The 27,092-nt window shown below is 34.8% G+C and overlaps 1 protein-coding gene across 2 annotated transcripts in view; it reads left to right on the top strand.

The window, feature by feature from the left end:
* LOC112055412 (homeobox protein CDX-1) overlaps window positions 1-26,871 on the top strand; it is a 29,966-nt gene extending 3,095 nt beyond the window's left edge. Inside the window, exons 2-3 of one of the 2 annotated variants that reach the window (XM_052882110.1) lie at window positions 22,649-22,798; window positions 24,395-26,871. In XM_052882110.1, the coding sequence (XP_052738070.1) occupies window positions 22,649-22,798; window positions 24,395-24,640 (396 nt within the window). In that variant the 3' untranslated portion in view covers window positions 24,641-26,871. The remainder of the gene's footprint in view (window positions 1-22,648; window positions 22,799-24,394) is intronic. The other variant, XM_024095504.2, reaches the window with a different exon arrangement.
* Window positions 26,872-27,092: the final 221 nt, after the last annotated feature.

The following is a 27,092-nucleotide window of genomic DNA, read 5'->3' on the forward strand; positions in this document are numbered from 1 at the left end:
GTGAAGGGATAATAAACATGCTCAACACTAAGGTAGATATCTATATCTTAATGTAGAACGTCCAAATAAGTAGATTCCTAAAGCAGGTTTATTTAGTACCTACCAAGTCAAAATTGTAGGCAAACTATAGGTAGGTATATCTTTGAATATAAATGATTTGCCTATTTTGATGATATTTTGCTCGCGGTCTCTGGCACTTTTAAGGACCGCGAGCGAGCACTTACCTCAGGCAGGTACCTACATATTAAAATTTCATCTAAAGACTATATCAACACCTATAAATAGGTACCATATTATTTTGTGATGCAACAGTATCAAAAATTTCATATTGGTTGGTTATTTATTTAAAAACAAACAAACTCACGTTCGCAATTATGTGTTTATGTAATTGGCTAGAGGAGACCGGGGCTGGTTGTGACATTTTTAAAAAGTGTTATATATTTTATTGGTTTGACTATTTTACCTAACTTTAGGTTTGTTTGATAAAATAACTACTTGGGATATTATTTTACAATTAATTGCGTGACACAGAATAACAAACCGGTATAAATCAATGAATTATACAAAAAAAAACCCTGTAACTTTCAATCTTAGACGTGGTCCTAACATGGCAAGGGGATAAAATGTTATCAGATACAAACTTTATATATATATATATATATATATATTACTAAACCTAGTAACCATTCATCGAAATGAAAAATTGGTAATATTCTATTCAAATCGGACCACAATCTTGCTTTTTTTACCTGCCACCTCGTGAAAATAAAACATCTATAATGTAACTATTATAGATCTATATTAAATACTGTTAGATGTGTTACTAGTGCATGAAAAATGAGGCGCTCAAAAGAGGACATTTACAGTCAACTCGATGTTGGTTGTGGTCTACAACGAACTTAATTTAAAGAAATAATACCTAAATATCGTCTACTATGTCGAGTTGTGTGTTCAGGAAGTATAAAAACTATATATCCATAAATATATAATGGAATTATAGACAAAACTGTGCATGCGTGCGCTTAGTATTGTAGCTTATTATTCGGACCACTTTTTGCCATGATTTTGTAGGGACCTAACCGATTTATAGTATAAAATTATCATTGGATCTATCTATTATAGATAATTTTAACCTATCTAATTTACAAAACCTTATTACAATTGAACGGAATGCTGTACAATCTATATTATGACTTAACATAAAAATAAAAAAGTAAACCAATATTACTGAAATCAAAAATTTAACTAATTTAAGATACCAACACGCGTTGGTTCCTCTCACATAAATGCTGTCACTGTGGAACCATTTCACGCTTATATAAGCTTCACTTGTAACTATTTATGTAAGAAAATCATATCTTGGAATGTTAATTTGACCCATTTTCCGGTCTTCGATTAGGATAAAATTTTGCACACTCTCTGAGTTCTGATGACAATACATGACAAGCTAATAAACGTCATTACAAATCCAATATGACTGCCTCCCTAATCTCTTGTAACTATGTATATAAGAAAATATTGGAATCTTAATTTGACTTACTTCCTGGTCTTCGATTAGGATGTAATTTTGCAAATTCTGATGACAATACATGACTAGTTAAGAAACGTTTCTTAACTAGTCCGCCATATTGGATGTGTAATGACGTCATTACACATCCAATATGGCGGCCTATTATTAAGACTTTACGCCTTTTGCTTTTGAAAATATCTCGATATAAAAGTTATACAGCTTGTACAAAAGTTGAAGCCACCACGACCAACTTGCGCACGATAGCTACCATCGGTGAATGGTCCTGTATTACTTTTAAATTAATAACATCTAAAAACACTCCTTACTTATTAAAAATACGTGAGAAGTTGAATCTACCTCACATACACATATAGTAGGTATTTTGGTGTAGAATCGTTGAACTTACGTTTTTTTTTAAGGTAGGTATGTAATCATTTAGATTCGTGCCGCGACCGGCTTGAGGAAGGTCAGCGAGCAGACGAGACGAGGTTTGCGAGACCAATTGCAATTTGTCGGCCTTTGGTAGGTAGACAAGTAATATTCCGCGGTGAAGATTTCTTTGTCTCTAAATTGATTGTTGTGCTACATAAAATTTGTATTTTGATTGAGCTTAAAGCTGTTAACAAGGCTTATGTAGGTATCTAGTTAACTAGATTCCAATTTTAATGGTTAGACATAAAATAGGTTGATTTATGTGAAAGACTCTAAGGTCGATGCTGTCATTATGATTTTGTTTTACTTGGTATTCTGTATCCATCAGCGCAAGTTTTATTGTAACTCATAGTTTAATGAGATATACCAATAGTGCAAGATGAACCTCGCGTAGTGTCAAATTCTATATTATTCTACTAATATTCAAGGCCAAGGCCAAGGCGATTATGTGATGTTTGCCAATTGCTGTTGAGATGCCAATAGTGTCAGCTATCTTCCTAAAAGTCAATCTATCTATCTATCTATCTATCTATTACTATAATAAAAGAGTAGAAATCGAGTATCTGTACTTTTCCCAAATTTACTATTTTCTATACCAATATTAGTATATTAGTTTATTTGTGACTAGGTGTGAATTTTTTTAGGTGAAATAATAACCTTTTTAGGTGTGAAGTTTTCAGGTAGGTTCATATAAGAACCATGAATTGTAGGACACGTCTAAAAACACCCTATCGCTAAGCAAACCTAAAATATAATAGGTAGGTATATATATATATATTAAACGCAAGCTTTTAGTAAAGTCTTATTATAGTGTTAGTGAGTATATAAATGATAAAAAAGCTTGGTGTTAAACTGTATTATACGACTGTGTGCTTAGTTTTAAATAAGTTTGTAAAATAGTGGTAAACAAAAAAATAAACCTTGGCTGAGTTTGTTGTGGGCTCTTCTCGGACCAAGGCGCGTTTGGAACCCTCGTAACTTTAATTTTAAGTTTTCGAATGATTATTATCACCATTATCTTAAGTTTAATATTATTAGGTACCTGACTACTGTTATACTAATACTACGTCTAATGGTGGTAACCATTAGATTAAATTAAATTTTGACATATACCTGACCTTTCAAAAGTGCTTGTAAACTAAATAAAAGAATTTTGATTTGATTTGATTATACATATGTATCATTTTAAATTCTTATATTTTGCATAAGTAAGACTGATTCTGGAATCGAATGTTATTGTTCTTCAGCCCCAAAGCTCTTCTTTTATTCCCTAAATTAATTTGGTCAGTGAAATAGGTACCTTACATAACACATTACCTACATAACATCAAATAGGTACACATGTAACTTAACGGTAATTTAAAAGCTCCTAGCTAGGTAGGTACTTCAAATAAAATGTCCAAAAATTGATTTAAGCACTAAACACACTTAACACAGGCACAGACTAAAGATAATAGGTATGTATATACCTACCTACTATTTTAAGAGTATAATACCTACTTACAGATAAACGATCTCTATTTAACCACTTGTCTTCCTATATAGACATCATGGTACACTTACCTATATAAACCTAGTGCGTCTTATATAAAAAGCAATGTGGCAATTTTTGTTAATTATTACCAAACAATTGCTTGTTAATAAATGCTTACCCATACTTTGACCTAGAAATATTATAATTATACCTACTTGTAAAACTTACCTACTTACCGGTAGGTACCTGGATACTTAAGCTCTCCAATTCCCAAAATATTATTAATAGGCATAGGTAGGTACATAGATAAACAAAATTCTTTATTTATTGTAAAAATGATAGCATTGATTTTAATAAAATATTTAAATAATTTAAAAAGTGTGTACCAATATCTACCTACATATATGTATGTATATCTAGGTAAATATTGGTACACACTTTTAGCAAATTGTTCAATATAAAATACTTGAAGTTAATTCGGACATCATGTTTTTCAGTCAATTTTCTTTTGTACGTAATTCTCCCGAAGTTTTGTTTCTGAGCAAATATGATTAAAGCAAATATTAAATTTAAAATAAAATTTAATGAGCCGTAAGTAAACAAATTACAGCGAAATTAAGTGGTCCATTAATGACAACCTCACCCTAGCAAGTATAAGTAAATAGATAGACAATGTCGTGAAAATTAACAAGTCCTTACGATTTTACCATGTATGATGTATCTATCTACTTATACTTACCTAAGTAAGTACCTTTAATTATATCGTACCTATTTCTATTATCAAAACGCATTAAATACTTTACAATAACGAAAAACCAAAAATTGTGATGCAAATAGGGTAATTTCGCATAGTAGGTACTTAGATTATGGGTCTGAAATATATCGATAATAATTAATAAAAATTAAGGATTTCTTATAAAACTTAGTTGAATGGTGAAAAATACTTTAAGACATATCATAAATATATAATAAACCTATAGCTATTTTCGTTCATGTGATTTTAGTCTAGGTCCGTTAAACTCGTGGATTTTTAAAAGGTAACCCGATAGGAATAGGATTGTTAGGAACCATCACCTCTGGTACCTACCTATCTATTGTTTTCATTAATAAATAGGTAGGTCATACTTACGATAGTCATCACGTACTTTGTATTATGTAGATAATGTCGAAATTAGCTTTAATTGAAATTAATATCTAGCGGCGGGTTGCTTATAGGTACGTGCTACTGTGGTTTTTATCGAAAATTAACGGATTAAATAAAGATTGATCTTTGTGTTTAATACTGTAAGCTTATGTCGTGTTCGTTGTTGAAGATAGTTGAATTTAGATCGATCGTGGTTTTGTTTGTCTTAATCACAAGGTTAGTTTGGACTTAACGGTTTAGATTACTTAGGTATTAATGAAATATTAGATATCTAAAACCTACTTAACCTGTAATGTCCCGTCTAATCAGCCGCCCACAGAAGGCAGTAAATGCGGTGTACCTATCCGTCTTTGGTATTTTTGTTTCTTACTTATCACGGGAAAATGTCTAAGTCACTTTTAAGGTAACCCTATTATACCCTTTCCCATTTCTTGTCAAAAATAAGCCACAGCTCCATCGCGATCTTGATTTCCCAATAATTTCTTGGTAGGTAAGACAACTTTTGAACAAAACATTTTTAGAAAGTTGTCGGTCATCCCAAAGAAGACTGTTTGCGCATTTCTACATCTATCGAAAAAGAAAGTCCTTCATGTCCCAGACCATGACATACCTAACCACAGACAACGAATTCTCATAAGTTTGAACTTTACGAAACGTAAACCACGCGGTGCTGATGTTGCGTTATTCAAGCGATTACTGTGCCTAAGGTACCCAGTACATACAGATAACTTGTTTAGAAGGACCTTTTTATGGTCAATATAGGCCTGCGCTTGACTACAATTATGCCTGATTAAGTCGATGATGGACCGCGCTTGCCTAGAAAGCAAGCAAGCCTTGAAGGTGTTTAGATTGTAGGTTGGCATGGTAGGAAAGCACTGATGCTGGAAGGGGGATCTAAACTTTAGAAGTCCGATTATGAAACGTTGAAGCGAAACGTTTGGTGCGAGTCGTCTGGATGTCAACGATGTAGGGATGCCGCCTTTTACGGCGTCTCGCTGTGGTGTAACGTTTTATGGGAGAAGCAGGAACAAGATAGTGGAGTTTCTGAGTACATTCTTTAAAGTATATACCTACGGTAAAAAAACAGGTAGACATGCGACATTGCGACGGTGCTGCAAAGTTTGCCATTTTGACTGCGTCTTCGGTTCCTCACCAATTATCCACCATTCGCGGTCTACCTAAGTTTTCTAAATACCTAACAACAAAAGGTAGGTTCATACCTACCTGAGTAATTAATATACCTATCTAGACATTCAGGTTATATGTATTTCGTGATTGAGGTCGGTTTAGTAATAACTTGGATCATTGTAAATTTAGATTTATTAGATTATCATTTTATTAGATTATTGTAAATTTATAGATTTACTCGGTAGGCAAATGATACAAATGTTAACATTTATTTACCTTTGTCTACAACCTAGATGCATTTAATTAAATATGTATTGTAGGAACTTGTATAAAATCATAAAACAGGTTTAGGTAGACAGCGCCAAAATTTCGAGACCGCTTCCTGTCTGAAATCTGCGCTACCATACACGAGGTGTCGGTATGGTTGCACAGTACCTAATCGAAATCGTATCCCAGCCGGGCTCAGACCAATTCCCGTATGACCTGTCTCGCTAGACGTTACTCCTCTCTCAAAAGTAGATTTAATATGATCACGATCTATGCGGCTATAGAATCGATATTTCATTGTTTTAAAGATAAATTTATAGTGTGTTATGGACACATGATCACAGAACAGACAACGCTAAAAGCGTTAGCTTAGTCTGTCAATAGAAGTAGCAAGGGCCCGCGTACACTCGGGTGTGCGGAACAACGCAAGCGTGTCCGCGCATGTACTAGCAGTCTTGTTTTGTTCTGTGACAAAAGGAATAAATAATATTCAACTCTAAAGGTGACATATTTTATTTTTCACTAAATAATAAACAGCCATTTAGGCCACGCCCCTGGGTACGCTGGTTTCAATACAAAGAATTGACACTTTATACATCTAGTTACCTCTTATATTTGTGCACATGATATAGGCATTTATTGTTGTTCAACATTTCGATGTGTGAGTTTACCTAGTGCCCCTCAAAAAACTACAGACAATTTTGTAGGTGAACTTGAGTGCGATACAAGTCCACAGGTAATTGGTCCGAGCAGCCGGGTGAATATTTCTCGTAGCTGCTTTTTTCTGATTGTGTAAGTGCCGTAGGCTCCATAAGGGTCCTCAGCGGCGTCACCGGGGGGTTTGGGCGAGCGCAGAAGCATTGCCTGATGGGGCCCGAAGGCAGAAGCAGAGTAGATGGGCGGAACGACACTCTAAGGGCGTCTCCTCTGAGACTCGGACCTCGGCTTAGTAGCTGCGCAGTCCAGCGTGTTGCAATGTCAGTTCAGAGCGGACTCGAAGTGTGCCACATACTATATCTATTTTTTTTTGCAAAAAGATTATTCCGGTTTAAAAGGATATGGAGACTAGATGATAACACTAGGTATTATCTAGGTACCTGACTACTATCTACTTAGAAGTGGTTTCCTTTTTAAATCGTGAAGGCTCAACCTTCTTTTAAGTGATATCAGAAGATAAGTAAAAACAAACGATAAGACAGTATTATTTATTACTATAGTAGACACTCGCGAAATTCTTCCCTCCAATAATATAACTGAAACGTATCTACCACACGTTTTCGAAATCACAAAATACTCATACCCACTTTTATATATACCTAGGTACTTTTTTATATCAAAATTCAAATTCAAAATTCATTTATTTCAAGTAGGCTCAGTTTACAAGCACTTTTGACACGTCAGTTGACTATTTGTAAAGATTCTACCACCGGTTCGGAAGGCAGGTTCTGCTGAGAAGATACCGGCAAGAAACTCAACAGTTGCTCTTTTGAAAAAGTCATACAGTATTACAATTTACATTTGATAACAATTAAATTACAATTTCTTATAGTTTTATTTCCTGTGTGAAGGTGGAAGCTGATCCAATGGCCTCCATGCACCTTTGTCCTAATAACTATACAAATCATGTCCACGTGGAATGTTGTGGCAAGAATACTGGCTGCATTTCCGCACTGGACAGCCAGGCTGATTCTTTGCGCAAAAAATGAGCCAGCCCCTCTGTCACCAGTTGAGGCAACTAGCTGCGGTGAAATGATTCAAGAACATACATTGGTTTCATCATCATCCATCATCATCATCAAGATCAGTCTATGAACGTGCACAGCTGGACATACCTAAGTCTCTTGTATAGAATTCCAAACACCACGGTCTCGAACTCCCAGCATCCAGCAGCTCCCTGCCACTTAATACACATTGGTTAAATTATAAAATCCTTTCTCGTTGCAATACGTTATTAGGTTTTATTATTAGAAATACAAAAGAATTTAAAAATTCATCAACAAAATTAGCCTTATTTAATACAATGATCAGAAGTAGACTTGAATACTGTTCAGTAGCATGGAATCCATATTATCAAGTACATAAGGATAGAATTGAAAGAGTACAAAAAAAGTTTTTACGACATTTAGCATTTAAAGATAAAATATTGAAGGAAAGAACCAAGTATAATGATCTCTTAAAATTTTATAAAACGGCTTCACTATCTAACCGTAGAGATTTAATAGACCTTTGTTTTTTGCACAAAATTGTTAATTTTAAAATAGACAACTCGGAGTTGCTGAATAGGGTAAAACTTGCTGTGCCGAACAAAAATGCTAGATCTCACATTCAAAATAAACTAACTTTTAGGCCAAGAATCACAAAAACTAATCTGGGGAGAAATGCTCCTATTGAAAGAATAGTGAGATCGTATAATAATATTTTTAAAATGGCAAATCTGGATATTTTCAATAGTGGTTCTAATTCTTTTAAAAGTAAAGTTAAAAAACATATGTTGATGAATAATGTACTTTAAATGCATTCTGTTTTTGTTTTAAATGTAATTTCTTATTGTTAATTCCCATTATTATTGTTGTAATTACATTTTTTTTCTTTCTTTCTTTTAGTTTCTTTTTTTTTTATTTTTAGTGGTAGGTAGATTTAGTTTTTTGTTTCTTTTTTTTTAATGGTAAATTAAGAATTGTATTAAAATAAATGCATGTTGAGTTAGCCTGTAAGTGGGGTGTACAATGTAGCATATTACATTTTAATGCATGTTATGTTTAATTCATAAGTTTTTTTTTGTATAAAACGTTGGCTTCCGAATAAAATAAATAAATAAATACAGTAAAAGCTCATTATTTGCGTGAGATACGTTCTCTAAATGTGTCGCGAATACAGAAACCGTGAATATGGAATGGTATTTTATATGGAATTCTTTGGGATACGTTCTTGGGTGACAAAATAAAAAACAAATATATTAAGAAAAAACAATTAATTTAAGTTTAACTATTATCTTCAGTCTTAGACAATGATGTTAAGAATTTTGAATTTTTTTTTTTGCTTGATATTTTTTTAAAAGCTTCTTTCAATCATTCAGAGTGATTTTAAGCAGTGGCATTCTTAAACCATCCATTCGCAATTTCGGCAAGATTGCAGATTTTACGTCAGTTTCGTTAGTCAGATCCGCGAATAACGAAATATTTAGCCGCGAATATAGGATTTGGGACGCAATTTTTTAAATAGTGAAAACGTGAATAAAGGAAGCGATAAGGAACTTCTACTGTGTTTTAAATTTTAAAACATTTGTGGGTATCCCGCAAGAATTATTGTCAGAGGCAATTATCATCGGGCATAACATTACTTGATGTTATTTTGCGCTTACCGAAATGTTCTGGTAACGGGAGCCCTGGGACTCGATGCATGGAGAGAGCAATTAATCCTTCGCCCCGGAGCTACCCGCCGCTCCCGGCGACAATCATCGGCAACGGCGCCCCGGGGACTGAAAACTTAAATCTTTGCCAACTTTGCCGCTCTCAATTGTAATTGTACTTCTATTGTCTTTATTTAGTGAACGGTGTTTGCACGAGTAGGTATCTACTTAGTACTTATACTGAAGCCGATCTCGATGTGTTTATCAATAAACAAATTAAATGTGGGAGTATAAATCTCTATTAAAGTGGTGTAAAACACCTTATAAACATTTTAATAATAATGGACAATTTAAAAAGTTTCAATAAGATTAATAAGAACAACTAGATTGAACATTTTATAAAAAACAATACTTACCTACATACCTAATTTTAAATAAATTGGGTATGAAATGACATACGTTTTCTAACTGCATCACAGAATACATTGCCTTCATTTTTATTTTGTTTGTTGATAAACATTCTACATCGAGTACCTACCTAATTAAGCTTTAGTTGAATATTTTCATGAACGAAAATTAAAAATTACCTACTTGGTAGATTTTTATGAAATTGTATCTGGGAGATACTCGTAAGTAGCTTGGTAGGTACCTAGGTACCTACTAAGGGTACTTTTACTACTTTGACTAACTTTAAAAAAGTCTTAGTAGTTAGGTAGGTACGTACATACATAAACAATATTTCATTTATAATATGTTTTTGATTCCTACCTAAATAATATTGCCCTGCGGGCCATAATTTTATGTATAACTAGCTGACGCCGCGCGGTTTCATCCGCGTGGTACCTGTTCCCGTAGAAATACGGGGATAATATATAGCCTATAGCCTTCCTCGATAAATGGGCTATCTAACACTAAAAGAATTTTTTAAATCGGACCAGTAGTTCCTGAGATTAGCGCGTTCAATCAAACCAACAAACAAACAAACCAACAAACTCTTCAGCTTTATAATATTAGTATAGATATTGCCATTAGAACTTTTGAATAGATACATACATACGTTTTGAAAGTGCTTGTTCCTAATTGAAATAGATGAATATTGACTATAGATATATATATATATATATATATATATATATATATATATATATATATATATATATATATATGAATATGGTCATGTTTATAACTAGGTAGGTACCCTACATCGCCGTGATAGGTTTTGCGTAACTTTTCAGTGAAAGCTTTTATCTGCGAGTTTGTTTGTACAACACCTAACTAATCACACTTTATCTGGCTCGTCATTACACACGGCTCCACTATTCAATACTTCTACAGAACACAATGCATTACGTTATATCAATAACAATGTCATGTTTATCAGTGTCTTTGTAGGCATCTACTTTAACCATACTAACAATGCCTTTTTATGTAAACATCGAACCTTCCTGTCACTATCTATCTTATTTTGTTTGCACAAAAAGGGACGTTCGTGGAAATAATTCTCCATTTGTCGATATTCATTCACCAATCCCACCATAGGAGCGTGACTGTCCAGATCGTATCTAAAGGTCCATCGAAGCGGAAATATGGGAGTCAACGCCTTCTTTACAAACATTTCAATATCCATTTATTTCGAATAGAAATTGTAATAGAGTGTTGAAAGTCTTTTTTTGTTTGCGGTGGCTGCGCTGCGGGGAGTTTTCGTGTTTAAATTTTTTTTTTAACAAATGTCTCATGTGGTGGTGGTTTCGGAACGCCCAGCTACCAAATTATTACTTTTTATAAGTTTTTACGCAGACGTATAAATCAAGTGATTAGTAGGTCCAAGGTAATAATTAAGTAAAATAAGGAAAACCTAACTTACCTAGATTATTACAAATAACAAAGCGTAGCAGACAGACTAGGCCCGGGTAACTTCATCATCATCATCAGCCGATGTACGTCCACTGACCTCTTGCATGAAATTCCAAAAAAAACGGTCTCAAGCTGCCAGCATCCAGCGGCTCCCTGCAACCCGCTTGATGTCCTCGGTCTACCTTGTAGGAGGTCGACCATGGGCTTTTCGGTGCGGGGTCACCATTCCAGCACCTTGGGACTCCAACGTCCATCGCCTCTTCGAACTACGAGGCCTGCCCATTGCCACCCGTTTCGCGACACGCTATGTTACGTCAGTAATTGCGGACCCGGCCTAGTTAACTTACCTAATATTAATATACTCATTTAGTTAACTAGGTAAACTAATAGGTATTTTACCCTAGATATTTATTACTAGAGAACCTAGATTTAGTCACTGCGCCTACTTCACCAGCAATACTCCAGACTGCTTTCCTCTTTATTACCAAAGAAATGCATATTATCCTAATACATTCTTCCATTCTCTAAATAAACAGTTCTTTTACGATTCAGTAGGAGGCTGTTGATTGTTATTTTGTCAGTTCGTAACTAATCGTTGTCTGAACGTCCATTTTGTCTCGGCGGGCGTCATATTGCCGACTGTCTCTAATTTGTAAACTTGTATAATTAATGGCCTGTCAACTACCATCCATCTCTGTTGTTTGGTTTATAGATTTGCGTAAGGTGATCTTGCTTGATAATAATAAAACGTTCAATTTCTAACATCTTGGTGATTGATTAATTGTTTATCAAGTAATTGTCGTCACCGATGCGGCAATCCTATTGCATATGATTTTAATTGACGCAGGTAAGGTACCTAACTATCTATGTCTATATAATATATCTATCTATATTTTATACTTATAAAAAAAATTATAAAAAAACTAACATGTCACATTTTTAATTAACTAACTAACTTTAACTAACAGGAAATTTTTGTTGGAGGGCATTATACAATCGATACTGAAGTCAAAAATATTTTTTTCGATATTTTGTCTGTCTGTCCGTATTTTTTGTTAACCGGGCATCACGCTGAAACTACTGAATGAATTCAATTTAAACTTAGCGCTTTTTGAGATAATAGTTAAGGAATAAAATCAAAAAGGGAAAAATCAAAAGGCCTGGAAGAGATCACTATTAGTGATAAGGTCGCCTTTTGCCCAAAAATGTATGTGTTCTATTGTTATTTTCTGTTTTGTGCAATAAAGTTGTTATAAAATAAAGTTGTTATAAAGGGATGAAATAGGAGTTGAAAGTTTGTATGGAAAGTCCTTCGTTTTTGGAGTTACAGTTATAAAAATATGCCCATAAATCATGAGAAAAATACGAAATGTAATGTGATTCAAGAAATTAAAATTCCCTCCTAAACGATGAAATAGGGGTAAACTTCCATTTACATCAAGTTTCACGCGGACAAAGTCGCGGGCGTCCACTAGTACCTACCTACCTACCTAATATGGCAATATGGAGGCGGTCCATTGAAACGGAGATGTAGGCTGTCGATCTGTCGTCACCGCCGTGGAGAGTGCAGTCCGCGATAGATCCGCTTGGAAAAAATACTTTATTAGCAATGCTAGATAGGTACCTTATATAGCTACATAAATGTGCTAGTTAGGTAAAATTAATGCAGCTTACATATTGTATAGTAGGTAGGCAAGTAAGTACCTGTTTACATGCATGGAAGTAACGAATAAATAAATAATTGAATTCACATTGGTAAGTACCAACGTGCGGGTATGTACGAAATATGTAAACACTGGATGAAGGTAAGCGTATGCATAGATATATAGGTATTGACATTGATTGCTGACTTTCATGATGGCTTGATGTAGTTTGTCTTCTTCATATAGTTGCCTGCAATGACTGCAATCAGATGCAAATTATCTATCTTTAGTTATGTCCCGCTTAAACGTTACAGTTTTTACTGACACGCATTGCGTACGGACTAAAATCTTACTTTTGTCTTACAAAATAATCTCTTTATTTCTGTGTAAATGTACACCCGCGGCTTCATTCACCCTATAGTTCCTCCATAATTCGGCACTGTCACAAAATCCCTTGTTAGCGGACGTCTACTAACTAAACTATCTCACTGTCTAACACCTGTACATCTAGCTGTTTTCGATATTTCGCTATGAGTGACTTTCGATTTTATATACTTACCTCCATATAGGTTATAAAGATTGGTTCTAAATACATTTAAAGCATAGTTTATAGGTATCACAGATATATACATACCTATTTATTAATATAACTATTTCGCTTGTCTGTGTTAACTTGATCTGCGTGTTCATCAGTAACGGGTTGCGGAGGTCAGACACTAAGTTCTCGGCGAACAAAGCATCCAAGTACTAGTAGGTAATAGGTTGAATAATAAACAGCAAAAGCCTTGGATAAACAACAGGAAAATACGTTGAAGCATTAATTAAAATACCTATGTAGTATTTACGTAGACCTACCTGTATCAGTATTTACAACAAGCTATTTCTCGCAGTTTCAAACGAGTGTACCTACCTAATAGAAACTCTTTCTCTTAACTCTTTCAGTCTTTTGCAAAATTTTCCAGCTGTATATAGGTTAACTTGGTCCACTCTTTGACATCTTCCATCTACTTTCTTCGCATACAATAGGTACTTGCAAGCATTTTTGGCCCTTGGGAACACTCTGTCTGGTTGAAAAATAGACTATTGCCTATTATGACAAAGACCATGCGAAATTTCAAAACGATCAGTAGAGCATTAAACAAACAAACCATTGTTGTTATACCTATATCTATATGGATTTTAATATTACAAGGCAAGTTTAAGATGGGTTTTTGGCTGGTGGAATTCTTTGGCCGTGGCTAGTTACCACCCTACCGACAAAGACGTACCGCCAAGCGATTAAGCTTGTCGATGTCGTGTATAAACCGAAAGGGGTTGGATTTTCACCCTCTTGCCAACAAGTTAGTCCGCTTCCATCTTAGATTACATCATCACTACCATCAGGTAAGATTGTAGTCAAGGGCTAACTTGAAATAACTTAAAGAATAATGATAAAATAAATAATCATAATGCAAGTATTAGTTATCGATCATAAGTACTTTAGTTAAGCTAATAATACATGATCTAAGTACAAGTTAACAGTCGTATCGGCGCCGCCGGGTCGGATTAAAGCCCTAAATGGACGTAAAGCAATACATAAAGTTAGCGGCCCGCCGCTTTACGACCCGCCCTTCTATTGAGCTTTTCCCCGTGTAGGCTTGTTCTCCCTTGGGATGTTTTCAGAATCGCTCTATCTTTAGGTAGGTAACGGTATCCACCTCTCGTAGGTGTGACTATTTATGTATGTTGGTATTTTAGGTAGGTACCTATCCATACTAATAATATTACTTATACTTAAACGTGAAAGTGTGTGCCTCTTTTTTTGTTTGAACGTCTTATATAGCAAAACGGAGCGACTTTATTAGTTTCTCTTGTTCCACCCCCACTTCCCTAAAATGGGGGGTGGAACTTTGTATGGAGCATTTGTAGGTTATAGGGTAGAGGTTCAGGTAGGGTAGGTAAGGAAAAAGTAGACATAATTCAAAGCGAAGCTTGACCTGGTCCGCTAGTTGTTAATTATATATTATATCAAGTACCCAATACCGAGATAGATCATAGTTTTTTTAGTAATGAGTTAAATGCACATGCGTGTGTTTGTGAATTGATCTTGTAGGAGAGACCATTTGAGATATTCTTAGATAGAAGGTCTTCTTATATATCCTTGAATAGTCGAACCTTCAGTGAAAACGTAATTGATCTCTCTCGACTAGATTATAAAGATATCTGGTTGGTTCACAATCTTTTATGAAAATATAGTAAGGTACAAAGTTTCTAAAAGGATTAGACTACTACTAAAGGATTATACTAGGTGTGTCACATTTTGTCATAGATAAGTAAGAATTTCATGTTTATCAAACAAGTAGTGAGGTGCTTCAACACCTGCAATCACATCTTCGCAGATTACATCAAAATAAGATCAGCCTCACTCGAAAACTTATCACGGAATCGTCTTGAAATGAGTTTATCGTCGTGATAGATGGCAGCGGCCGCGCCCTCGTCCATCAAAACCGCATTACAAGCTTACAAGAAGGTAACCGGGCGATACCGTGTTGTATCAACACGCTCAAAGGCGCCGCTATCAGAGGCCAGTCGCGATAATCGTGCATTAATATAAGCGGGGATTTCGGCGCCGACAAAGCGTTTAGCGTAACCGATAACTTGTCTATTAATTGTTTCCCTTAACAAATCGCGTCCAACACCATGTTCGACAAGCAATCGTATGATACTGATAGTTGATACTGTACCTACACGTGTAATCCTGTCGTCAGATAGTGTAGCGCGGTTCATTATTTACTAATTCGGTACCATATTGTTTTTGTGTGTGAACCGATGCATGAACGAGTGCAAATGAAATCAGAAGAACGTTGAGTAGGCCCAGTTTCAATCAGTTGTTTTTTATGGTTGTTGGTCAAAAATTCAAAATATAAATTTCATTTATTTCAAGTAGGTTCAGTTTACAAGCACTTTTGACACGTCAGTTGACTATTTGTAAATATTCTACCACCGGTTCGGTAGGCAGGTTCTGCTGAGAAGATACCGGCAAGAAACTCGACAGTTGCTCTTTTGAAATGACAAAGTCATACAGTACTTATTATAATTTACAACTAATAACAATTTCTTATAGTTTTACTTCCTGTGTGAAGGTGGAAGCTGATCCAATGGCCTCCAAGCACCTTTATCATTAAGCCATAGTGTATTAAACTCGAACAAGTAAATGGTGTTTAACACATTGCTTAAAGTTGTGCATTGGCAAGTCCATCCCAGTCTTGGGGATCTTGGTACTCCTAGCTTTTTAATTAGTGACCAGTCCTGAATTAGCCTATAAGCTACTGAACCAATTGCTTATGGCATCCCGTCTAGAGGGGAAATAAAAATTAGCACACGAAAGTTAAGGCGATTTTAAAATAGGTGCGTTGCCCACAAAGGAATATTGCTACGGGCATCAAGTTACCTTAATCCGGTAATATAGTTAGCAGTGGCGTGTGCACAAGGTTTTTAACTAGGGTACCTATGCATAGTGATGGCTTACTATCTTACGAGTGCCTTAGTAAAGACTTAGATCTTCTATAACTTAGTGACTAGTCTTGAATTACCCTGAAACCTACCTGTCTAGGTAATGATATTCCCTATATTCCCTGATCTTTCTTTCCACGTGGGTATAATAGCTATAGTTTGGGAACTTCGTTCGTAACGTCCGATGACCCGCCGCCGGGCGGGCCGAGGGGCGTGTAGCGATTAACGAAAAACCAACGACTGATGCACCTGCACGATTTCACACCCGCGTAGTCTTTCCCCCCCCGTCGCCCGCAAGGGAGTGTCATCAAGGAACTTGTCAGACTATAGTTCCACATTTACCAGCCGTCTTAACGTTACCGCAAACCTATTGTAAAATAATTTACAATAGACCCCCTTCTCTGGTAATTTTTTGCTCTATTGGTACCTAGTTTCATTTGTTTTGGTTAATTAATACACTGAACTGTGGTGATTTTGATTTAAGATGAAAACATGCATGGCGGTTAAGATCCCGTTCTCAGCCAGTTTATCTGGTGTATTTGTCTATGATAGCAACTGACTAAAAGTGCTATACCCTCTCGCTCGCCGCGCCCGCCCGCGCTGTTTGCGCGCCACAAACAACAATTTTTTTTTTCGTAAAATCCACTATGATAACCGTCCTTACATCATATATCTAGTTTGTCATCTAACCTATTGTAGATAGCTCGAATGAATAGCTTTGTGAGAGTCTTAAGCGGTCTATAAATACCTTAGATTTAATATCTTTGAGCTCTTTGGCGCAATGCAGCGGTTTTCAACAGAGAGGCACTTGGTTCGATTTCTATAGGGTATTCTTATCTATAATTGGTTTTGTGGTAGACGTCGGACTTGGCTAGTTGCTACCAGCAAAAACCTAGGTACCTACCGTTATACGATTTAGCGTTTCGGCACAGAAAACATAGTTTTAGTAAGATCTCGTTTAGGAACCGTCAGAGGCATAGAATAAACTCTAAATAATCCAAGTAAATCTAATATATCCAAGTAAGCCCGCTTCAATCTGAAGACTTAACATCAGGTGAAATCAGAGTTACGGGCTAACTTTACTTTAGCTTCTGCCTTCGGGCCCCATCAGGCGATGCTTCTGCGCTCGCCCAAACCCCCCGGTGACGCCGCTGAGGTCCCATAAGGAGCCTACGGCACTTACCTACACAATCAGAAAAAAAAGCTAACTTTACCTACTTGCGCATTGAATAGACAAAACCCTACTGAACAAAATGTTTATAGGTGTTACTTAAAAATAACCTTAAGTTGTTTAAGAAATTAAAAAAATACGCTTTTACAACGCACTTAAAAACTGCAAATATTGGATTTAATCACGTGACTATTTTTTTCAAATTCCTGACCGCAAACCTTTTGATTTGAATCCATATCATGGGGGTAGATTTCAAACAGCCAGTTCGCCATCTTGGGGAGGCCGCCATATTGGATTTTTATGACGTTTCTTAGCTAGTCATGTATTATCATCAGAACTCAGAGCGTGTGCAAAATTTCATCCTAATCGAAGACCGGGTAGTGGGTCAAATTGAGATTCCAAGATTTTCTTACATAAATTGCATTAGATTAGTTACAAGTGAAAGTGAATAACTAACGATGCTAAAACAATCATATATCAATCCGTACAAAAAAATAAATTTATAGTAAATAAAGTTAAAGTAGTAAGTACTTTTTATTAACACTGCAGTTGATTACATATTGCTTCTCCTACAGTCTCATATATATTATTACTGCGTTTTTATTTAGTAGGTACCTAAGTTTGATTGCATGGTGATAATGAATCACTAATAAATAAATTGACAGTTACTATAAAAGTCCTAACATCATCATTGGTTATTACTTTTTCACATCTAGGTATAATATTTTTTACTCTGTCTTTATTTCTATTTAAATTCAAATTAAGTAATATACTTGCCTACTATGAAAGACGTCCCAAGCGCTCCTTTAATTTGCTTTTTCTTCCCAGAAGATATTTACCAGTAGTATTGAATTTTTTTAGGGTAAGCGAAATTAAGTTTGAAAATATGAAACTTAATCACAATATTTGTTAGTAATATGATCGTAAGCTCTGCATAAATAACAAAAGGACGTGAGGGCAGGCAGCACTGCCGGCCACTGTTTGCAATAAAAATAACAATATGTAGGTACTACTTGTACCTTCGACCATTAATAACAGGACCTGCCTCGATAACCGTTACCCCTCTGGCAAAGATCAAAAATCAATGATCTAACGCGTTTATAAAAACTGTTGCTATTGAATCAAAGATCAAAAATCAATGATCTAACGCGTTTATAAAAACTGTTGCTATTGAATCGATGTTACATTATTGTAATCGTTTTCGTCCTGTAAAGAGGTCCCCAAAAATGCCGGTTTGTGTATTTGAATGGCATAAATACGGCTAAAAACTTGTAGTTTAGTAAAAGATGGAGTAACGTTTAATTTGTAATTATTTTCTACCTTATTTTTATTAAATTTGTAATAAAAACAATTTTTATAAAGAATCGATTCTTTTGACGGAAGAGCAAAAAATCGATCAAGTAATCGAATATTCTATGTCTATCTGTGGATAGTCTAAGCGATGAGTTTGTTAGTTTGTGTAAAAATTGCGCGTGTGCGTATTGCGAGTCAAATTTAATGTTGTGTGTAGTGTATGGACACAGAATATCTTATTTTCGATGAGTGAGTTTACCTTGTCCTTCTCCAAAAACGACAGACTTTTTTGTTGGTGAATTTGGGTGCGAAACAGGTCCATAGTCTAAATTAAATAGTCAACGACTTGTACCTATTATTTTAAATTTCAAGGTAAGCTAAAATACCAGTTTGAAATTCTTACAACTCTATATAAAAATCATAATATCGTTAATAACATGATCGTAAGCTCTGCATATATAACAAAAGCGCGCCGACGCGTGAGGGCAGGCGGCACTAGCACTGCCGGCCACTGTTTGCTATGAAAATTAACGACTGCTATCAAACACTGCATCGCGTATAGATAGAGCATATTTGTTTGCCTTACTAGTTCTCCATTGTTTGCATCTCTAACAGGAAATTTATTTTAGTTATAATTTTCTGTCATTCGTGCGTTCTAAAGAGTTTATCTCCTCGCATCTATATGCACGATATTGTTACAGTTTTTTCGATGTAGACTAAGGGAACGTGGTGTTGTTGACTTTTAACCTTGGTGTCTCAGCCTGGGGTAGACAATATAACGTGTTATTGAAATTGAACTTGATAGATAGGCGAATTTTATATCATCATCATCATCATTCACAACCCACTTTTGGCTCACTGCTTAGTTCGAGTCTCCTCTCAGAATGAGAGGGGGGGGGGGGGAGGGTTTAGGCCTATAGGATTTTATTTATTGACCAACATTCCCATTCCCCTCCAAATAGTCGGGAAAGACTGTATTAGGAGTGGGTACGACAATACACCAACGGGGCGGGGATCGAACCACAACGCCTCGGTGATGAGTCCGACCGTCTTACCGTTGAGCTATTAAGTCTCGTTTTATTCGCATAGAAAAATTCATGTTATAAGTGCTAACTAATTCATTATATGTACTTACGATCTACGTAGGTATTGTTACAGTATGGAGATAGAAATACTCATCGTAAAAACTAAACGTAGAAATGATACGGTTTGATAGTAATCGTGACTGTTTATTTAAAGTAATATAATTTTATATAATGTTATAAAATGACGTTACCTAAACATAGATAATTTTTTTTTACGTAGGTACCTATCTACAAAAGGTCTATGTCAATGAGCCTTATAAGTGGCTATAATTAAATACCCTATAGTAATTATAATGAGGCTATATTAATTAATTTAACGTATCTACTTGTAATATCAAAGTAGATACGTTAATTGTGTCTACTCGTCTATATGTAGGTACGAGTATGTTAGTTTCATTCTCTCGCAAGTGACAAACATAATTTATGAAGTCCCTAATGCCAAGATAAGGAATATTTACACACTCTGAGTATACATGCAGACACCTCAGCTCTGTCTTAGTGTTATGTCAACAGATCTACGTATAACGTAGGTATCTTAGTAATTTTACTGTTGAGAAATCTACGGTACAGATAAAAAGTGTAAATAACAAATTACCATTTTGACATAATGGTGAATTTTTATTCTACCATCCTGCTTAATTTTATCAGTTCAAATAACTACGTAGGAGTGACTTAGTGAATTCGTATTCTTAGGATTAGTAAAATGTTAGCGTTGTAAGGAAATGTTAAGCATTGTTTGGAGATTTGATTAATCTAGTCTCACCAATGACATCATTTTACAAGATTTTAGTTTCTATATTTTTTTAAAAAGTGTTCATTAGTAGTTACCACCATTTTAGAGTATGAGCGTGTGGTAGTCAGACATTCTTGATTTTATTAATGTTAATGTAAAACGAAAATTTGTAAACCTATGCATATATGCCATAGTGTTTGGAGGCTTTGGGAGGTATCAGGTTTCTAAGGGCCTAGATACTCAATCTTAAAAATATAAAGTGTTTGTTATTTTATATTTTCTTTGGGATACCCTTCCCATTTTCTAAAATAGGTCAGAATAAGCTATTACTTATATTTTTAAAAAGGAATTTTCTTTTTTTTTAACAAATTTTAAACGGACTTCAAAAAAAGCATGAGGTTAGCAATTCAACGCGTATAATTTACTAACCAATTTAAAAACAAATCTTTTTTTGTTTGAAAGAGTATACTTTCAGATTGGTCCCATTAGATTTTTATGAAAATGGTTAAATAATTTTGTATTAAAATCAAAATAATTGAAATAAGTCTTTGAAGTCGGTTCCATTTTTATGTTAAAAAGATTATTATTTTATTAACCTGGATTTCTTTACATATTTTGGCAGGTGAAAAAAATTTGTATAGTCATGTTTAAACACATGGTAAATATCTTTTGTACTAAAAAGATCAGACGTATCTACGTTTTAATCAGGAACATTTGAATACACAACACAACATCTATCTGTGTCCATAATACGTATGTATAGGTATTGTGTATTCCTTTAAGACGGTAAATACGTTTATATAAGAGGGGAAGACCGCGGCTCGATAACGCTAATCCGGGCGGCGACGTTTAGAGGGACCGAGCACTCGGGCTTAGCCGAGGGATCAGTGGGGGACCACACGCCTGGACCACCGCTCTTCGTAAAAAGAGCATAATATCTAATATATATTTTTTCAACTGAAAAAAATATTCGTTATATTTAAGAGTGTGCAATATGTAATTTGGTGGTTACAAATGGTTCTGGATCTCAGATTCTGGAAAAGTTACGAGCCTGATATTTGGGTACATGATATTTCAAAGTGTAAGCTTCGTTATGACTATACAAAATACACAATTTGTGAAACTTTTCTCGATAGTATATTTTTTTGAAAAATACATGTTTTGCTCACATTTTGCTTTCAATCTCAGGAAAAGCAAACTTATTTCCTTAAATTTTTGTTTTGTATAGAAAATTAGGTATATATCTTGAACATGGCCATTTTGTTTTTCGTTATGTTGTTTAATTTAATTCCAATTAGGTAAAAATGGTTTTGGCGCTCACGTCATAAAATTTGCGTCGCGCGTCAATCGCTCCGTGCTTTTCACTCACGTGAAAGTCATAATTCGGTGTCTCGCTTGCGCTTCGAATTTTATCCATTTCGTACCGACGATCTGCGCGCTCTTAATAATACGTAACTTACCCAAATAATTGAACGTAGATACGTCTTTTTATCATAAAACATTTATAAGTTTCGCCAATTTTCAAGTCCGTTCTAATATTGCAACACGCGAATGCACGGCTACACGCGACTTTGCTTTGAACTTTGGCGTGACCTATACAATATTTTAACTTTTGATAACACTCCTATCTTCCCGTCTATAAGTGAAAACATATTAATAAATGTGTGACCCCGTGGGATATATTATTTTCGTTTACTGCCTAGCCTTTTATTCAGAGTGGACTTGAAGTTTGGCGCGACCTACACTGGCCTAATGCGGATTGGCGGACTTTCAAACACACAGAGAGAATCAAGAAAATTCTCTGGTATGCCGGTTTCCTCACGATGTTTATCCTTCACCATTTGAAACACGTGATATTTAATTTCTTAAAATGCACACAATTGCAACATATTTGAATGCAATTTAAGAAAAAACATTCTTAAATTGAAAAGTTGGAGGTGCTAGCCCCGAGCCGGATTCGAACCCACACACCTCCGGAATCGGCGGCAGAGTCATATCCAGTCATATCACAGCTCTCAAAATTACATATATAGTGTTATAAAACTTTATACTTATCGAAATTTGTCTATTACTGTAGGGAAAACCCGCACGAAAGACAAATACAGAGTGGTCTACAGCGACCACCAGCGACTAGAGCTGGAGAAGGAGTTCCACTACAGCAGATACATCACCATCCGGCGAAAAGCAGAGCTGGCTGTCAGCTTGGGACTATCAGAACGACAGGTGAGCAAATAAATCTAACTCTGAATTTTTTTTTGAAATTAATTTTTAAATTATTTATTTTGAGGAAATCAGTGTCCATAAATGTAAATATGAAAAGGCTAACCCTTATTAAATTAATATTTTTAGACAAATCCACTCCCTTTTCAAAAAATCTTGAATCAACTTATAACTTGTATTTATCAGATAGTTTATTATGTACCTACCAATTACATAAAAAAGCATAGGTAGGGTAACTTGAAAAATAACCTACTTACATATTTTAACCCCTATTTCTTTCCCTTGAATTTTTATCTTCCTAAAAGCAAAGTTCATTGTAAAAAAATTAAAATTTTATTTTTATAATAAGAGGTCCCCCAGAGGTCATGAACAATCGGATTTCCATTTCCCACTCTCGATTAAGTCATCAATATTCTCTATCAGTGCGTTTTCATATGAGGTCGCACTCAAGTATTATTTGCAAAAATTTCGGTTTTTCTTCCCACTTTCACCCCCCACAACTTTTGATGTTTTGATGAAAAAAGCCATGATGCCACAGACAGACTGACAGACAGACAGACACGTCAAACTTATGAAACCTCTCTTTTTGCGTCGGAGGTTAAAAATCTGTTCAGTGGTTTAGATACCATGTGACAGACATTATTACTCGTGATTTCGTAATAATAATACCTAGTATTAAGAATTGAAATAATTAAGTATGGATTGAAATTTCTATTTAATATACCTACAATAAGTAGATAAGTAATATAAAGAGGTAGCAGGTGAAATCTACCCATCTAGTCATTGAACTTTAACATTGTTGCAAAGTATTTTGCAACTACGAGTACAACATTGTTGTAAAATACGACGTTTAGGAATTAGGATATAAATGCATTCGTAGGTAAATTATATTACCGGCAGCGCGGTGTGAAAATGTGTGGAAATTGCAACAATTTCAACACGATCGGCATTTTAAACGACTTGAAAAAAATAACGTTACCCATGATGTAATATTGCCAGAATTGCACATTTTTTGTATAGGTATATAACTAATCACAACATGTGTTTATCCATATGTGTCATAAGTATCTCAAAAACGTCAAATTGCAAAATGAAATAAAATGTTTTCTTAGAGTTTTGTATAATCTTCTCCACCTGTTATAAACATAATCAATGTTCATTCCCTTTTCACTCCAACTTAGCGAAAATCTCGACTTAAATTAATTAATAATATTGATTGGTATGACAATATTCCATAGGACTGTGCTTAAAATTAAGATCTCTCTGATTCGATGATCGATTTGATGATTTTATGGGATCAATAATTATAATTAAAGTAAATCATAAGTCTAAGTAGAAAAAGCCCTGAAACTATTTAGACAGCTAAGTAGTTTGTAATGTTACAGATTTAATAAAAGTATATCATTTAATTCACTTGGCAATGATAAATTTTACAATTATTTACACTAACTAAATACAATTATATTTAAATGACTAGTAACTAACCTAACCTAAACTTATTATAATAATAAAATAAAAGGAAATATAAAATTATATCTACAGACTTAAGCGTCGTTTGTAATGTTTAATTTAGATTTATGTCATTTTGTTTTGTCGTAGGTCAAAATATGGTTCCAAAACCGACGCGCAAAGGAGCGGAAACAAGTGAAGAAACGCGAGGAAGTCGTCATGAAAGACAAGGGAGACCACGCGTCGCTTCAGCACGCGCAACTGCACCACGCGACCATGTTACATCACCAACAGATGATGAACGGCATGATGCATCATCATCACTATCACCAAGGTGTTCTACAGGGTGTGCCCGAGCCGCTAGTGCCCGGTGTGCCCCCAGTACCTCTTCTGTGACCACAGTCAGACTTCTGTGCCCATAGTGACACATATGGATAGTGATAGTGACCCCAACCCAGTGATTTAACGCGGACATTTGCCTCGGGGCAAAGTATATTATCATGCTTTTGCATTGAATTTTCTACACTTGAATAACGAACTTGTGATAATTAGTGCAATATCCTTACACGAGACTTTTTCGTGCGGATAATTCTGGTATGTAAATTGTATGGTACCTTTACAACGTATGTATCTATAGTAGTAGTAACATCTGTAAATCTCCCCAGAGGAGATAACGCCTTGGGGTCTCGGCTTTTTTCATTAATGACTGTCGTATAATTGTGGATTTTGATATTTCGCCTGTGAGCGAGCTTTATTAACTTAATCACAGTGTGATTTTAACATTTATCCGCATAAATTTGTCAAGAATCTCGCAACATGCCGAGTTTTCTATATCTAGTGTGGATTGTAGATCAATTGGTTCCGAGTATTAACGGCATTTATCACTTTTACAATTCGCGAAATGAATTCTTACGGTATGTAATTTTAATCTTTATCTTACCGAAAGACAAATGCAAGACTTGACGATATACCACCTTTGTATTGGATCTTAATGGAAAAAGTCTTTACACCCTAGACTCGAAAACGCCCTTTATTGCCTTTTTAGTGCTAATACTTAACTTGGTAGGTGCCTAGTGGTCTCGCAGTGGTCTCTTAGGCTTTGGCCTGCTGGCTACTAAATAGAATAAGACTATTTTTAATTTAAAAGGATTTTTGTCACTGTATATATAGATTACTATATTTTTATATTATTATAGTACATAAGTATTATTAAAATTTGATTGTTTTTAACGCGTTTGTTTACTTATATTTCTCGATGTTGCCCTTGTCTTGATGTTGATGAGATTTTTTACTCCGTGATCGTAATATATTCTTTCAATGTAAAAAAGGACCTGAAATATCTGTCCATTACAATATATTACGATTTACCTGTTACTAGTTATTTGCTTAATATGGGTCTATAGCAATGATCGGCAAATAGACGTAGTAAAATGTAGGCTGCATAAAATTATATAATGATTTGTATAAGAATCTCATTTAACTTAATAAAATCATAAACCGTGTCCATATAGCTTTATGGCGCATTTATAGCTTCGGTAGCGTTGAGAAATAAGTAAGTAAATATTTTATACTATAAATGAGATTATTACTAGTTTTAACGGTTCTGTAAATAAAATTGTAGTGTAAAGAATGCTTAAAATAGTCATAATTTTATCTCAGTTACGATGACTTTAACATTGAAAATTATTCACTAAGTCCCTACAAAATAATAATGTTATGAAGTCTTACACGTTTTTTAAATTTTCTGACTGCGGTTTTGTTTAATAAAATAAATGAATATCGATTTATTTTTGACTTTTTCTATGATTCTTTGTATTGATGTAACGATTTATTATTTATTGATGGATATTAGGTATTCATGAAAGAATTATTGTTTGTCGTTTTGTTTTGTGATGCATTCGTACGATTGTATTATGGTGCTAATTGTAGGTTCTATTTTTTGCCGTTTTTTGCTGACTATCGTTCTGAAATTGTATCTAGAAAACATGTAATAATATTACAATAGTCAAAGGCTAATGTAACTTTTTGCTTATTGAAAAAGTGTGTTTTAATTAATTATGGCAGTAAGGTTGGAAAATGGGATACATGGAAATTGGAAACTGTCTTAGAAAATTTGAGTTTCTATAATTGTTAAAGTAAATATTAGTATACAGTAAGTATAATGTCAGCCACTGACGATCAAGTAAGCTGACATGCTTGCAGCGTTAACGTTGCCTTATTGTGTGTTGGTCGCAATCGGCATGATGTCATTCACGTCGCTACCAACACACGATCAGTTCAAATCGGACGACAAGCCGTTAGCGCTGCAAGCATGTGGGCTTACAGATGATGAGTTTGTATACAGTTATCGCTGATGGAACAATCAGTTGATTTAAGTAGAGTAGAAAACCTTTCTTTTCGTAATCCGAGACAGTTTTGAGTGTATTTCCATAGTTCCCAATTTTCACTTCATGTTCAAATTAAATAAAATACACTGTGTTATACCTACCTACCTGATATAGGTACCTATGTTATGTTAATAATATTAAATAATGTTTGTAAACACAGAGTTAGGTATTAGTAGATTTGTACGCAGCACCTTCACGAAACACATTTGATGAACTAAATAAATCCATGTTAATCTGATACATTAGTGTATTTTTATTTCCCTTTAAATATTCCGTAAAGAATTGTAGAACAAACTATCGTGAAGTGTTATCCATAATAATGAAATATAAAAACGGGTAAACGGCACTTCATTAATTGTCGGTGTATGTCCGACTAACTTTGAAGTATAATTGATAAAGTAGACAATGAGTTTTATAATCTACATTTTATTCCGATTGGGATCACGATTAATTGATCAATT

Source organism: Bicyclus anynana, chromosome 6, assembly GCF_947172395.1.
Source record: "Bicyclus anynana chromosome 6, ilBicAnyn1.1, whole genome shotgun sequence".
Classification (NCBI taxonomy): domain Eukaryota; kingdom Metazoa; phylum Arthropoda; class Insecta; order Lepidoptera; family Nymphalidae; genus Bicyclus; species Bicyclus anynana.